Source organism: Aotus nancymaae, unplaced genomic scaffold, assembly GCF_030222135.1.
Source record: "Aotus nancymaae isolate 86718 unplaced genomic scaffold, 86718_ANA_hifiasm-v0.15.2.pri h1tg000008l, whole genome shotgun sequence".
In the NCBI taxonomy this organism is placed as follows: Eukaryota; Metazoa; Chordata; class Mammalia; order Primates; family Aotidae; genus Aotus; species Aotus nancymaae.
Window position 1 is genome coordinate 60,259,343 of NW_026988419.1, and position 13,704 is coordinate 60,273,046.

The 13,704-nt window shown below is 36.5% G+C and overlaps 1 protein-coding gene across 6 annotated transcripts in view; it reads right to left on the minus strand.

Annotated features, from left to right (window-relative positions):
- METTL8 (methyltransferase 8, tRNA N3-cytidine) overlaps nt 1-13,704 on the minus strand; it is a 99,488-nt gene that overhangs the window by 67,332 nt on the left and 18,452 nt on the right. For 4 of the 6 annotated variants that reach the window (XR_010341475.1, XR_010341474.1, XM_064373379.1 and 1 more), the window contains exon 1: nt 4,736-4,817. The exons of the other annotated variants lie outside the window; for them this stretch is intronic. Coding sequence is in view for 2 of the 4 variants with exons in the window: in XM_064373379.1 (XP_064229449.1) it covers nt 4,736-4,801 (66 nt within the window). In the remaining 2 variants the exon portion in view is untranslated. Of the gene's footprint in view, nt 1-4,735; nt 4,818-13,704 lie in introns of those variants that run through there. 6 annotated transcript variants of the gene reach the window in all.

The following is a 13,704-nucleotide window of genomic DNA, read 5'->3' on the forward strand; positions in this document are numbered from 1 at the left end:
CAAAACAAAACAAAACAAAACAAAACAAAAATGCACGCTTAAGGTCAGGTGCAGTGGCTCACGCCTATAATCCCAACACTTTGGGAGGTCAAGGGGGAAGAGTTGCTTGAATCCAAGAGTTCGAGACCAGCCTGGGCAACACAGTGAATGAGACCCTGTCTCTTATAAAACAATAAAAAAAATTAGTCAGGGGTAGTGGTTCACATCTGTGGTTTCAGCTACATGAGAGGCTGAGCCCAGAGGTAGAGGCTGAGCCCAGAGGTCGAGGCTGTAGTGAGACATGGAGACATGATCGGGCCAATGCATTCCAGCCTGGGTGACAGAGTAAGACCCTGTCTTACAAAAAGAAAAAAAAAAGTATGCTTACACCCTAGCTCAAGAGAATAATCATCTGCTGATTAGCCCAAATCCATCTCCATTTCTAGAAGAATAACCAACATTTAAAGAGTATGTCATCTTAATTTATGTACTTGTAAATATGTCACTTTAAAATCTTGATGGAAGAGTATTTAAAAAAGCTCTAAGGGGCTTACTTTTTCCAATAAGAAACCACTGTAATACTGCTTGACATTTCAGTTGTTCATCACAACATTCAGCCTAATGCTGTCAGCTGTCAGGTGGAAACAGATGCTAAAAGGTGTGTGTATGTAATATGCATCACAGATTAATGGAGGTGCGATTAGGTGTAAAAATGCCATATACGGTACATTCTCTACCACCCTACTGAAAATGAATAGGTTTAAGACTGTCAATTCCAAAATGAACTGCAGAATGTCAAATATAGCTCTTTGTACTTTTAAAAATAAAATTCAAGATTTTCCTTTTGGAAAAAAAAAGTGAGGGCATAGTTGTACATACCAACAAGAGTGTAATGGTTCCATTCAAATGTGACTAACAGTGATGATAAATGAAACCTTCAACAGCTAGTGCAGATGTTCCTGTTTCTTACTTGTTTTCCTTCTCCAGTAAATGCAGATTCTCCTTTGGTGGAGGCAAATGAAATGAAATGCTCTGCCTACTACCACCTTTACCCTGATGTGCCTTTGTTCTTTTTGCCTGCCAATGTTTCACATAAGACTATCAGTGTTCCACAAACCCTACCTGCAAAATTATTTTTAGAGCTCTTTCTGCAGTGAATAGTATTCATAAAATCTTCTGTATGCTGAAGAGTAGAAACTGATTACACCTAGAAAGAGAGGCAATTCATGCTCAAAAGTATAAAATGATGTAAACATTTCCTACCCAGGAAAGGCAAATCAAAATGGAATTTCAATCCTTTAAATAATCATGTGATACTTATCTATAACCATCTATATATAGAAGAGGGATGACCAAGAGCCTCTGTAGAGAGAGACAAAAAGATACAACCAGATTGAATATTAGGCAATTCAGGAAAATGTCAGAGAAATGTGAACCTTGCAGGCTGTTAGCCTGTGGAGAAAGCATGGTGTGGCCAGGGTCTAAATATGTGGCAATTTCCCTACTTAGGCAGCTGTTTCTTTCTTTCTTTCTTTCTTTTTTGGAAATAGAGTCTTGCTTTGTCACCCAGGCTGGAGTGAGTGCATTTGCAGTGGCACAATCTCGGCTCACTGCAACCTCTGCCTTCGGGGTTCAAGCAATTCTCCTGGCCTCAACCTCCTGAGTAGCTGGGATTACAGGTGCATGCTGCCACACCTGGCTAATTTTTTGTATTTTAGTAGAGGCCAGGTTTTACTGTGTTTTCTAGACTGATCTCGAACTCCTGAGCTCAGGCAATCAGCCGACTTCAGTCTCCCAAAATGCTAGGATTACAGGCATGAGCCACTGCACCCAGCCTGTTTCTTTAATTAACCACACAATCATCTTTATTTCATTTACTTATCTGTAAAAGTTACACACAGCCTTGCCTTGCTATTTATCTTTTAATTACATAACTATATAATAAATGCATATGAGACTATATAATATAAATACATAATACAATTATATAAATGCCTTCTCACTTAAATTGCAAGATTCTAGAGACAGCACCAAGCTGCTCATGAATTGTTTGATACATAAAAAATGGCATTTGTCTGATATAAATCTAATTGGATGGATGTTACTTCATATTTTCCAGGGTGAATCCTAAGATCTTTTCAGTGAGAAGAAAGCAACAGAAGAATGTGACAACATACAGGTAGCTATCCAATTATATTAACTGCAATGATTAACGAATATGTGCTTTGTATTATTACTACCATGTTTGCCTAAGGTTTGCTAGTTCATGGTTCAATTTTGTGATGGGAAAAGAAGGGTAGGACCAGCCCCAAAAAGAATTCTGGTAGAAAAAGTTGGTTTCTCTCACCAGAATGACCCAATCCCTTATGTATCTTCTCTTAGCTCTCTTTTGGCATACTCTAATTTGAATATCAGTTTAACTCAGATATTGTTTGCATAATAAAACTGTGTGAATAAGTAATATTTTTATTTGAAACAACACAAAGAGGTACAGTTTAAAATATTCCTTTCACCCAAAAGAAGGGAAGAAAGGAAGAACAGAGGAATAAAAAACAAATAGGATGAATAGAAAACAAATACCAAGATGGCATATTTAAACCCAACCATATCAATACTTACAATAAATGTAAATGGGCTCCAATTAAAAAGCAGACTATTAACTTGGATTAAAAAAAGTAGGAACCAACAATGCACTGTTTATAAGAGAAGCACTTTAAATATAAAGAAACACATAGATTAATAAAGAAAAAAGTACACCATGCAAAAATTGCATGAGAAAGCTGGAGGGGGGCTATATTAATAAACAAAGTAGACTTCACTGAAAGTACTATTACAGAGATAAAGAGGGGTATTTAATAATGATAAGAGCCAATTCATCAAGATGACACAGCAGTCTTAAATATGCATGTACCTAATAACAAAGCTGTAAAATACATGAAGCAAAAATAGAACTTTCTAAAAGGAGAACTTAACAAATTCACAGTAATACTTGGAGATTTTAATAACCCTTGTCCAGTAATAAACAGAAGAAATAATCAGCAATAAGCTATCAAAAAATCAAAAAGGACAAAGAAGACTTGAACATTATTAACTTGACCTAGATGATAGTTATAGAAAGAATATCATACTAAGCAATAGCAAGAATACACATTCTTTTCAAATGAACATGGAACATTCACCAAGGTAGACCATATGCTGGGCTATAAACACAAGTCTCAATAAATAAATAAATTTGGCAGGCTGGGCACAGTGGCTTATGCCTGTAATCCCAGCACTTTGGGAGTCTGAGGTGGGCAGATCACCTGAGGTCAGAAGTTCAAGACCAGCCTGGCCAACATGGTGAAACTCCATCTCTACTAAAAATACAAAACAAAAAACAAAAAACAACAAGTAGCCAGGCATGGTGGCAGATGCCTACAATCCCAGCTACTCAGGAGGCTGAGGCACAAGAATTGCTTGAACCCAGGAGGAGGAAGTTGCAGTGAACTGAGATTATGCCACTGCACTCCAGCCTGGGCAACAGAGTGAGACTCTGTCTCGAAAATATAAATAAATAAATAAATTCCAACATATTAAAATCATAAAGTGTGCTTTTTGACTATAATATTAAATGTTAATCTTTTGATGAATTAACTTGTATTAATAAATGTCCCTTTTTATCTCAGGTAATAATCATTTTCTTGAGGTCTACTTTGTCTGATATTAATACAGCCCTACCAGTTGTCTAATGTAATGTTGTGTATGCCATGTTGTGTGTCTTTTTAAAAAAATGTTAGTCTATTTGTGTGTTTACATTTAAAGTGCTTTTCTAATAGGCAGCATATTGTCAATCCTTGCTTTTTTATCCAAATTCAAAATAATAAAATAGCTATAAAATTTCCCAAATGTTAAGGAATTAAGCCACACAGCTATAAATAACCTATGAGTAAAAGAACAAACCCTAAGAGAAATTAGAAAATATGTTGAACTGAATAACAAAATCTCAAGATATCCAAATTTATGGGATGCAACTAAAGTAGTGTATATAGAGAGAAATTTTTAAACAATTTTATTAGAAAGGAGAAAGATGTCAAATCAACAATCTCAGCTTCTATCTTTTTTTTCTTTTTTTTTGAGACAGGGTCTTGCTCTATCACCCAGCCTTGAGTGCAATGGCATGATCGTAGCTCAGTGCAGCCTTGAATTCTTGGGGTCAAGGGTCAAGTGATCCTTTTTCTGATTTGGCCTTCCAAGTAGCTGTGACTACAAGTATGTGCCACCATGCCTGGCTACTTTTTTTTTTTTTAAGAGACAGGGTCTCCCTATGTTGTCCAGGCTAGTCTTGAACTCCTGGGCTCAAGTGATCCTCCCACCTTGGCCTGTCAAAGTGCTGGGATTATAGGTATCAGCCACCTCACCTGGCCTCAGCTTCTATCTTAACAAGCTAGAAAAATAATAACAAATTAGTTATTTGTTATTTGTTATATAGACCCAAATACTTACTTTGTAAGTAAGTAGAAAGAAGTAAGTAAGTAGAAAGAAGGAAACAATAAAAAATAAAAACAGAAAGCAGTGAAATAGAAAATGGGGCCAGGAATGGTGCTTCATGCCTGTAATCTCAGTGCTTTGACAGGGAGGTCAAGGTGGGCAGGTTGCTTGAGGCCAAGACTTTCAGACTAGCCTAGACAAAATAATGAGACCTCATCTCTAAAAAAAAGAAGAAAAAAAAACTTCAAACAAACAAACAAAATTAGCCAGTTCCTGTAGTCCTAGTTACCTGGGATGCCGAGGAGGGAGGATCACTTGAGTTCAGGAGTTCAAGGCTGCAGAGAGCTATTATCATGCCATTGCACTTTATCCTGGGTGACAGAGCAATACCTTGTCTCAAAAGGAAGGAAGGAATGAAAGGAAGGAAGGGAAGGAAAGGAAGAAAGGGAAAGAATGAAGGAGTGAGGGAAGGAAGAAGGGAAGGAAAGAGGGAAAGAAGGAAGGAAGGAAGAAAAAAGTTCTTTGGAAAGATTAATAAAATTGATAAACTTCTGGCAAGACTGATATCAAATGTGTTTCACAAGACACATATTTCTATTAACAGGAATGAAAAATGAGATATCACCATAGACCCTACAGACATTGAAAAGCTAATATTGGGATATTATGGACAATTTTATTGCATTCATTAGATGCAAACCATAACCCTGAAAACCATAACTTACCAGTAATAACAAAATAACATAAGAGCAGATTTTAGGTACACTTTAAATAGCCCTAAATTTATTAAATTAATTACATTTGTAATTAAAATAAAAACAAACATCACACCCAGTAGGATGGCTGGTATTTAAAAACAGCAACAACAACCCAGAATATAACAAGTATTGATGAGGATGTAGAGAAATTGTAAAATTGGAACCCTTATTCATTGCTGTTAGAATTTAAAATGATGCAGCTGCTATGAAAAAACATTATAGTGAATTTTCAAAAATTAAACATAGAATTACCATATGATTCAACAATTCTACTTCTGAGTATACACCCAAAAAAAGTGAAAGCAGAGACCAAAGAGATATTTGTACACCCATATTCATAGTAACATCATTCACAATAAACACAAGGTAGAAGCAACCCATGTGTTTACTGAAGATAAATGGATAAACAAAATGTGATATATACTTATATGTACAATGGAACATTATTCAGCCTTAGAAAGAAAGGAAATATTGATGTATGCTACAACCATGGATGAATCTTAAAGACATTATGCTAAAATAAGCCAGTCATAAAAGGACAAATATTGTATGATTCCTCTTATATGAGGTTCCTAGAGTAGTCAAACTGATAGCGACAGGAAGTGGAGTGGTGGTTGGCAGAGGGTGGGGAAGGGGAATGGGGAATTAAGTTTCTAATAGATATGGGGAGGGGTGAGAGGAAACAGGGAGATGTAGATCAAAGGATATAAAGTTGCAGATATGTAGGATGAACACATCTAGAGATCTAATGTACAATAGGAGGACTACAGTCAATAATGTATTATATTTGGGATTTTTGCTGAAAGAGTAGATTTTAGGCACACTTGCCACACATACACACAAAGGTAACTATGTGAGATGAAATATTTGTTAATCTGCTTGCCTATGGCAACCACTTCACTGTGTATATGTATATTAAAACATCTTCTTGTATACCTTATATGTGCAAAGAAAAGAAGCTAGATCCCAAAAAAGTAAAAAACAAAAAATAGGTAGAGTTTCATTTAAGGAAGATGAAAAAGTTCTGGAGATGGATGAAATATGAAGATCATGAAGAAGGCAACAAAAATTTCAACAAATCCTGATAAGATGTTTGAGCTTTTTAAAAATTTACTTGTGAAAAATCTGAAACCATGTCCTGACCCTTCACTTAACTCAAACTAAGGTCACATCAAAGGCATTTCTTGTACCAACTTTGCCCACAGGTTCCCACCTTCAGCTCACCATCCTATGAAGGTCTTTCCTCTTGAATCCTAAGAAGGCCAGAATGAAACAAAACAAGCATGACTTTAGGGCCATGGCCCTATGAGATCTTATTGCCAAGGTGCAGTCATGAAAAGGCAATGGTTAAAGCAATCACTAAGAAACAGATGAGAAAGGAAATGAAGCTCATTCAAGTATTTGATTGACAGTGTCATTAAAAATAGCATTTATTATGCTACCAAATATAAAGAGGCATACCAAGAAAAACTGACAGACTTCCTGCCAGCCCTAGGTGTAGGTAGGTATGTGCTTATTTTAGAATGTAAGGAAAAGAACAGATGTATAATAGGACTTGGGTTCAGCATACATAGTGTTATGACAAGCCAAGGAGAAGGTGGTTTTAATAGTTACTAGTTTTCTGAGCAGACCACCACCACAATGAGCATAGTAGCGAAAGCATAGCCTTGGTTCAGAAGGACAACTTGTGGGGAGAAGATCTCTCCCCAGCTACAAATTTTGGCTAGATGCTTTGCCTACCACTAAAATGGAGCCCTTTTCACAATGATTCATACATCTGCCTGACCATACAACAAACTATAACATATGCTACAGGAATAGGTAAAATGCATGTAATACACATGACAAAATACCTCTTAACTGCAAATTTTATTTTTGTGGAGCAATAGTTTTAAGTAATACTTTTTATTAAAAGAAGAATTTTAATAAAAGGAAAGACTCCATAGTATATTTTATAAATTGAAAAAATATTTTAGGAAGTAAAGGCTGAGCATGGTGGCTCATATCTGAAATCCCAGCACTTTTGGAGGCCAAGGCAGGAGGATTGCTTGAGCCCAGGAGTTGGGATCAGCCTGGACAACATAGAGAGACCTCGTCTCAAAATACAAATAAATAAATAAAAGGAAATAAAGCACCAATTCCAATATGTCTTCCATATAAATTTAATTTTTTTAAAAAAAGTTAAGTATTTACAAGTGTGATGACCTATCCTAAGCATTTATATATAGTATATTATCTTATGTAGCTTCCATTTCCCTATCAAGGGGTACTATTTTAAGAAAAAAAAAACCTATAAAGGATGAAGTAAACTAAAGAGGCCTAAAGTCACCCCGCTAAAAATTGATAAAGATTCAATTCTAGTCCAAGCAGTCTAATTAAAGAATCCACATTCTACATTTTTGGATTTTTATTTTTGCTTTTTTGAACAGCATTATTATTCACATACATATAATTCACCCATTTGCCTTCTACTTTTGTACACCACATATGCAAGAAGGATCATGTTACTGATTCCCTAGTCTTTACTGGGGTTGCTAATTTGTTGTAACTGATTTAAGGAGGCCCAGAATTCCTTCTCTTTCTTCATCTCTCTCAACTCTGTTTTTTACTCTTGGGCCTTAATCAAACAGCAAGCAATGCCATTGGGAGGCAGTAGTCCCCACATTTAGGAGAGGACAGTCATTCTCTTACTTGGCTTGTCATATTATTATATATGCTGAACCCTTATATATTAGTATGTACTCAAATCTCAAAGTACAGACAAAAGGCTCTTGCATTACCTGAATAATGTAACATTTTAACACCCAGGTCTTTTCACTGGTTTGCTTTTGCAGAGCTGAGTAGGAGAGGCAAAGAATGGCTTCTTAGTTCCCTTGCTTTTTAAGCTGGTTCCTAAGATTGCTTTCTTGCATTTTAATACTACTAGAGGAACACCAAAGAAATAGAGCAAATAGTACTGCTGTTTGTGTGAATCTGTAATGATTATCCCTGGAGCACTTAGCTAGCTCTAGGAAAATCTATTTGTAAAACTCCCCAAGAATGATTCCCAGTTGTCTCAGCTCCCTGCAACCCCAGGGAGATGAACTGCTATTAACCATACACTAAATGCCAGTCTACCATTTAAAAGTTAACTTCCCTTCAAGTTTCCTGAGTTTTGAGTGCTTTAAATAAATAAATTAGCGAGACATTCATGTTTTTACCTTTGTAACTCTAGCATTTCTTCTAGGCCGAGAAGCTGGTACAAAGGTTTCATTCAGAGGAGCAAACATCATCTAGAATGAAGTTGCACTAAATGTTACCTGAGAGGCTCGCATTAATGAGAACAAATTAAGCGCTACTGTTGTACTTTTTTGGAGGATGAAAGCTGACAGGTAAGAAACACTTAAGTATCAACTACACTGCAGTGAAAACTGAAGCTTCAATTAACCCTGGCAATTTCAGAGGACTCAGAGGGTGACCATCTGCCAGGCAAACAGCTTAGGCAACTCACGCATCTTGTTTTAATCTTTCTTTGGATGATAATAATTTCAGGGTATAAATAAGGTTATTAGCAAGAACAGAACAACAACAATAATTACAGTAAGTGTTTGCAGAGCACTTTGATCACACTATGACGTCAGTAACTCTGCAGCTTAAAAATGGGAACCTCATGCTTTGTGTTTGTTCTCCATGGCTGCCCTGAATGGTGGCTACATGATGCGCTCACTCACACAAAAAGAGGTAATTGGGACTCAGAAGTTATATTTTAAGAGATTTCATGGAGGCCCATCTCAAAGACACCTCAATCCAAAATATCTGAAAGGTATACTATTCTTATTTCTCGGGAAGTTGTCTCTAAAACACATTATACTGGGCCAGAATGAAAGTAGTTTTAACTCATTTATCTGGCATTTCACATTTAGACTTCTGTGTACGGAAGAGGAAAAACACCTGAATTCTTGATGGCATCATTGAACAGGTAAGCCAATGACAGTCCATCTCTGAACTTCTTGCTAGGTGAAAAAAATAAATCCTTTTGTATTTTAGCCACTATTAGGTTTTCTTTTCTTTCTTTCTTTTTTTTTAATTCACCTAATATATTTAGATTTTTTTTTTTTAGGTTTTCTGTTATGTAATATATATTATTGTTAAGTCCTGGAAATTCAGAGACAAATCCATTTGGTTTCTGCTCTCAAGAATTACCATCAAGTGAATAGGAAAGAGATGCAAACAAAGAATCCTGACATAATTCATAGTAAAGGTAGGTATAAAATGCTATTGGGGCACAGAGGAATGAATGATTAAGTCTACTAGTGGTGACTCTGAGAAGCTTTCTGGTGGAGACAACATTTGTGCTGGGTATAGAAGAATGAGTAACATTCTACAGAGAAAAGGGTAAAAGCTAGGGTATTTCAGACAGGAGGATTAGCAAAAATAAAGATAAAAGAGGTGTGAAAACATATGGAATATTCAGAGAATAAAAAGTATATAGAAAAAGGTGCTGACCTAAATAATTCTGGTATGAATAGTGTCTATAAAACTAAAGGCAATAGGAATGGTAATAAGCACTGTACCCTAGTTGATAAAGAGTTAACAATTCTGATATCAGCATACAAGGAAATCAGAATTGAACAATTAGTAAGTAGGTAATACCTGGCAGAAGCCAGGTTTCTCATTGTTGGAGTGGGAGGTTACAGACAAGAGAGAAGAAAAGACTAGAATAATCTATATGGTAATGGCTTAGAATACAGTTCATTTGTATGTACTCATATTTGGCTTAATATACATATGTTACATATAGAAATATCTGTAGATATGTATATATACATTGATTAGTATACACACATATATTTCCTTACTCTGTCAGCTGAGAGGGCCTAGAAGTCACCACATCCCGGTGGCAGCAAACACAACCAGTATCCAGATCTTTGTTTCTAACCACTCTCTAATAAAACAGAACCATACCTCCTTGGAGAAATGGCTGATTCTAGAATTGAGGCAGAGAATATAAGATGAGCCAAGAGCATCTTATAGTGCCAGAAAGTAAGGAAATACACACACACATCCCCCCGAAAAACAAAAAAGACATACAGGGCTAAGGATATTGTCAAAAGGACACAGGAGCCAACTGAACATGCACCTAATGGCCAAAGCTAGAATACTCTGACCAACTAAATAAAAAGTAGTTTTGGATTACAACCCAAAACATAAAATGATTATCTTTGTATCCATACTGATATAAATGATTAAACAAACAAATGAGGGAGATGAGAGAAATCCTCCACACAAAACAGTTCTAAATGAGTTACATAAATAAATACTCTTCCCTTAAGGAGGTAGAAGATAACTCCTCATTAATTGTGGGCAGCACATAGTGATTTCTTTCTAAAGAGTTCAGTGTGGAAAGGGGGAAGAAAATAACTCTGCAGTGGAGAAACTTGACAAACACTTCCTCAGCCAGGTGATCAAGGTTAACATAAACAGTGATAGTGCTGATAGTATGTATTCTTGATGTGATATGATGAAAACAGCACTTTACCTTTATGTTCCTCCTCCCCAACCCCGATGACTTCAGTCTAATCATAAGAAAACTATCACATAAGCCCCAGTTGACAGACATTCTATTAAATATGACTAATACTCCCCAAACTGTCAAGGTCATCAAAAACAAGGGAAGTCTAAGAAACTGCCAGAGCCAAGCGAAATAAGGAGACATGATGACCTCAAGGAGTGTGTTGTCCTGGATGGAATCCTGGAACTCAAAAAAGTTATTAGGTAAAAAGTAAGGAAATCTGAATAACATATGGACTTTAATTAACAATAATGTATTAATATTTGTTCATTAATTGTAACAAATGTACCATACAAATCTGTTAATAATAGAGGAAACTGGGTATGGAGTATATGGAAATTCTCTATACTAACGTCACAATTTTTTCATAAATCTAAAAGTGTTCTAAAATTTCAAATGTAAAATAAAATAATTTTGTATGATTACAGCCTATGATGTGAGGGGTAGACAGGTGGGGTGGGGAGGTGGTTATAAGGCTGGAAAGTTAGGCAGGGGCCAGACAGGAATCTTTATGTATACCAAATTAAGCAGTTTGAATATTTTTCTCACAGGCAATGACAACAAACAGAATTTAAATAAGAGAGCAAGATGATGAGATCTGTTCAGTAGTCCCTCCCATCCTGTCTGCAGGGGATAGGTTCTGAGATCCCTAGTGAATGCTTGAAACTGTGAATAATAACAAACCCTAGATATACTATGGTTTTTCCCATATATATGTACCCATGATAAAGTTTACCTTACAAATTGGGCATAACAAGAGATTAACAACAATAACTAATAATAAAATAGAACAGTTATAATAATACACCATAATAAGTTATGTGAATGTAGTCTCTCTGTCTCTCTCAAAATATCTTATTGTATTGTATTAACCCTTCCTGTGTTGATGTGAGATGATAAAATGCCTATGTGATAAGATGCAGTGAGATGAATGACACAGGCATCGTGACATAGTATTAAGCTACTATTGACCTACATCTGAAGGAGGATCAGCTGCTTCAGGTAATCCTGGGTCATGGAGCTATGACTGTGTCAATGGTTGGCTGTCAGGAGCAGATGACTACTGGGTAGGTAGAATTTACAGAGTGGATACACTGGACAAAAGAGTGATTCACTTCCTGGGCAGGACAGAGTGAGACGGTATGACATTTCATCAGGTTATTCTGGCATGCAGTCTAAAACTTCTGCATTGTTTATTTCTGGAATTTTCCATGTAATATTTTCAGGCCATGGTTGACAGTGGGTAACTGAACTATGGAAAGTGAAACCATGGATAATAGGGGAGGTTATTTATAAAGATTATAAAGATTTATAAATCTACATTTATAAAATGTATTTATACTGATTATAATGGCCTTATAGTACCAATCGCTGATCAGTGAAAACCAAAGTTCTGGGACCAGGGCATGTGTAGCATTTAAAATCTCCACATATGATCTTGGTGTACATTGAGGATTGAAAACCACTCAGATACAAAATTAATGAGAAGAGTAAGAGGCCCAGGGCTACACATCAAGTCTATCAGATCATGAGAGCTAAAGAAAACAGTGGCCTTGAGTATCAAGGAGGGTACAAATTCAAGAAACACATCAGAGGCAGAATCAATGAATTTCTTACAATAACTAGAAGTAAAAGTTCTCCGCAGTGAAATAGAAGACAAGGTTTCTGGCTTGGGTAGTTGAGTAGATGATGATAATATTCAAAACAGAGTTCACATACAAAAAAAGGCTGGATAATGATGAGGTGAAGGTAGGGAAGGGAAGATAATGAGTTCAATTATCATATGACAAACTTTAAGGATCCCACAATGTATTCAAATGTATATCCCCAGTAAGTAGTTAGAAATGAGTTCATGTGAGTGGTTAGGTGCTAGAGATATGTATCTGGGAGTCAAGTCCTTGGTTTACAGATGGTGGCTGAAATCAAGAGAATTGATCAAGAAAAAAAAATAGGGGAGATGGAAATAATGGTAATACTGATATTTAGGAAGAAGAGGAGTTAGTTTATGGGACTAAATACTAAAGAATATTAAAAGAAGCCAAAAATAAACAATAAGTTTTAGAAATATAGGAGATCAGTGATGACCTTTATCAAGGTGATCTGAACCCTGGCTCTGCCAGCAGAATACAGTTTAAGGAATATGTAAGTCACTGGAGTAAAGGAGATAATGAATGTAGATGACTGATAGGCAGAGGAGAGAGAAGGAGAGAAGTAGGGCTGTCTTTTGAGGTATCATGGTCAAAGAAGGGTATTTGTTAAGCTGCAAAAAATCTTGAGTATCATTGTAGGATGAGAGAAAATACACACACACAAAGACTGGAGATACCGAAAAGAGAAAACTGCTGACAAAGCAAGTCTGGAAAACAAGTAGGCCAAAGAAAGGGGAAATAAGTACACAGAAAACACATTAGCTATGTGAGGCAGGAAAAACTTCATGGCTGGGCCCAGTGGCTCACACCTGGAATCCCAGCACTTTGGGAGGCTGAGGCAGGTGGATCACAAGGTCAGGAGTTTGAGACCAGCCTGGCCAATATGGTAAAACCCTGTCTCTACCGAAAAAAAAAAATACAAAAATTAGCCGGGCATGGTGGCAGGCACCTGTAATTCCAGCTACTCGGGAGGCTGAGGCAGGAGAATCGCTTGTACCAGGAAGAAAAGGTTGTAGTAAGCTGAGATCGTGCCACTGCACTCCAGCCTGGGCCACAGAGAGAGACTTTGTCTCAAAAAAAAAAGAACAAAGAATAGCCTTATGCTCTGATATGTAAGAACAGGTGAGTTTGTAGTGGAAGAGAAGATGGCTAAGGCAGCCCTTTCTCAATGCGCTCTTCTGTAAGGCAGGTAGCATAAGAAAAGGAAGAACAAAAAAAAATATGGGAAAGGACACTAAAACATTTGAATAAAGGAATGTCAAACAACATAAGTTGCCTATCTGAAGATGCAGCTGAAATT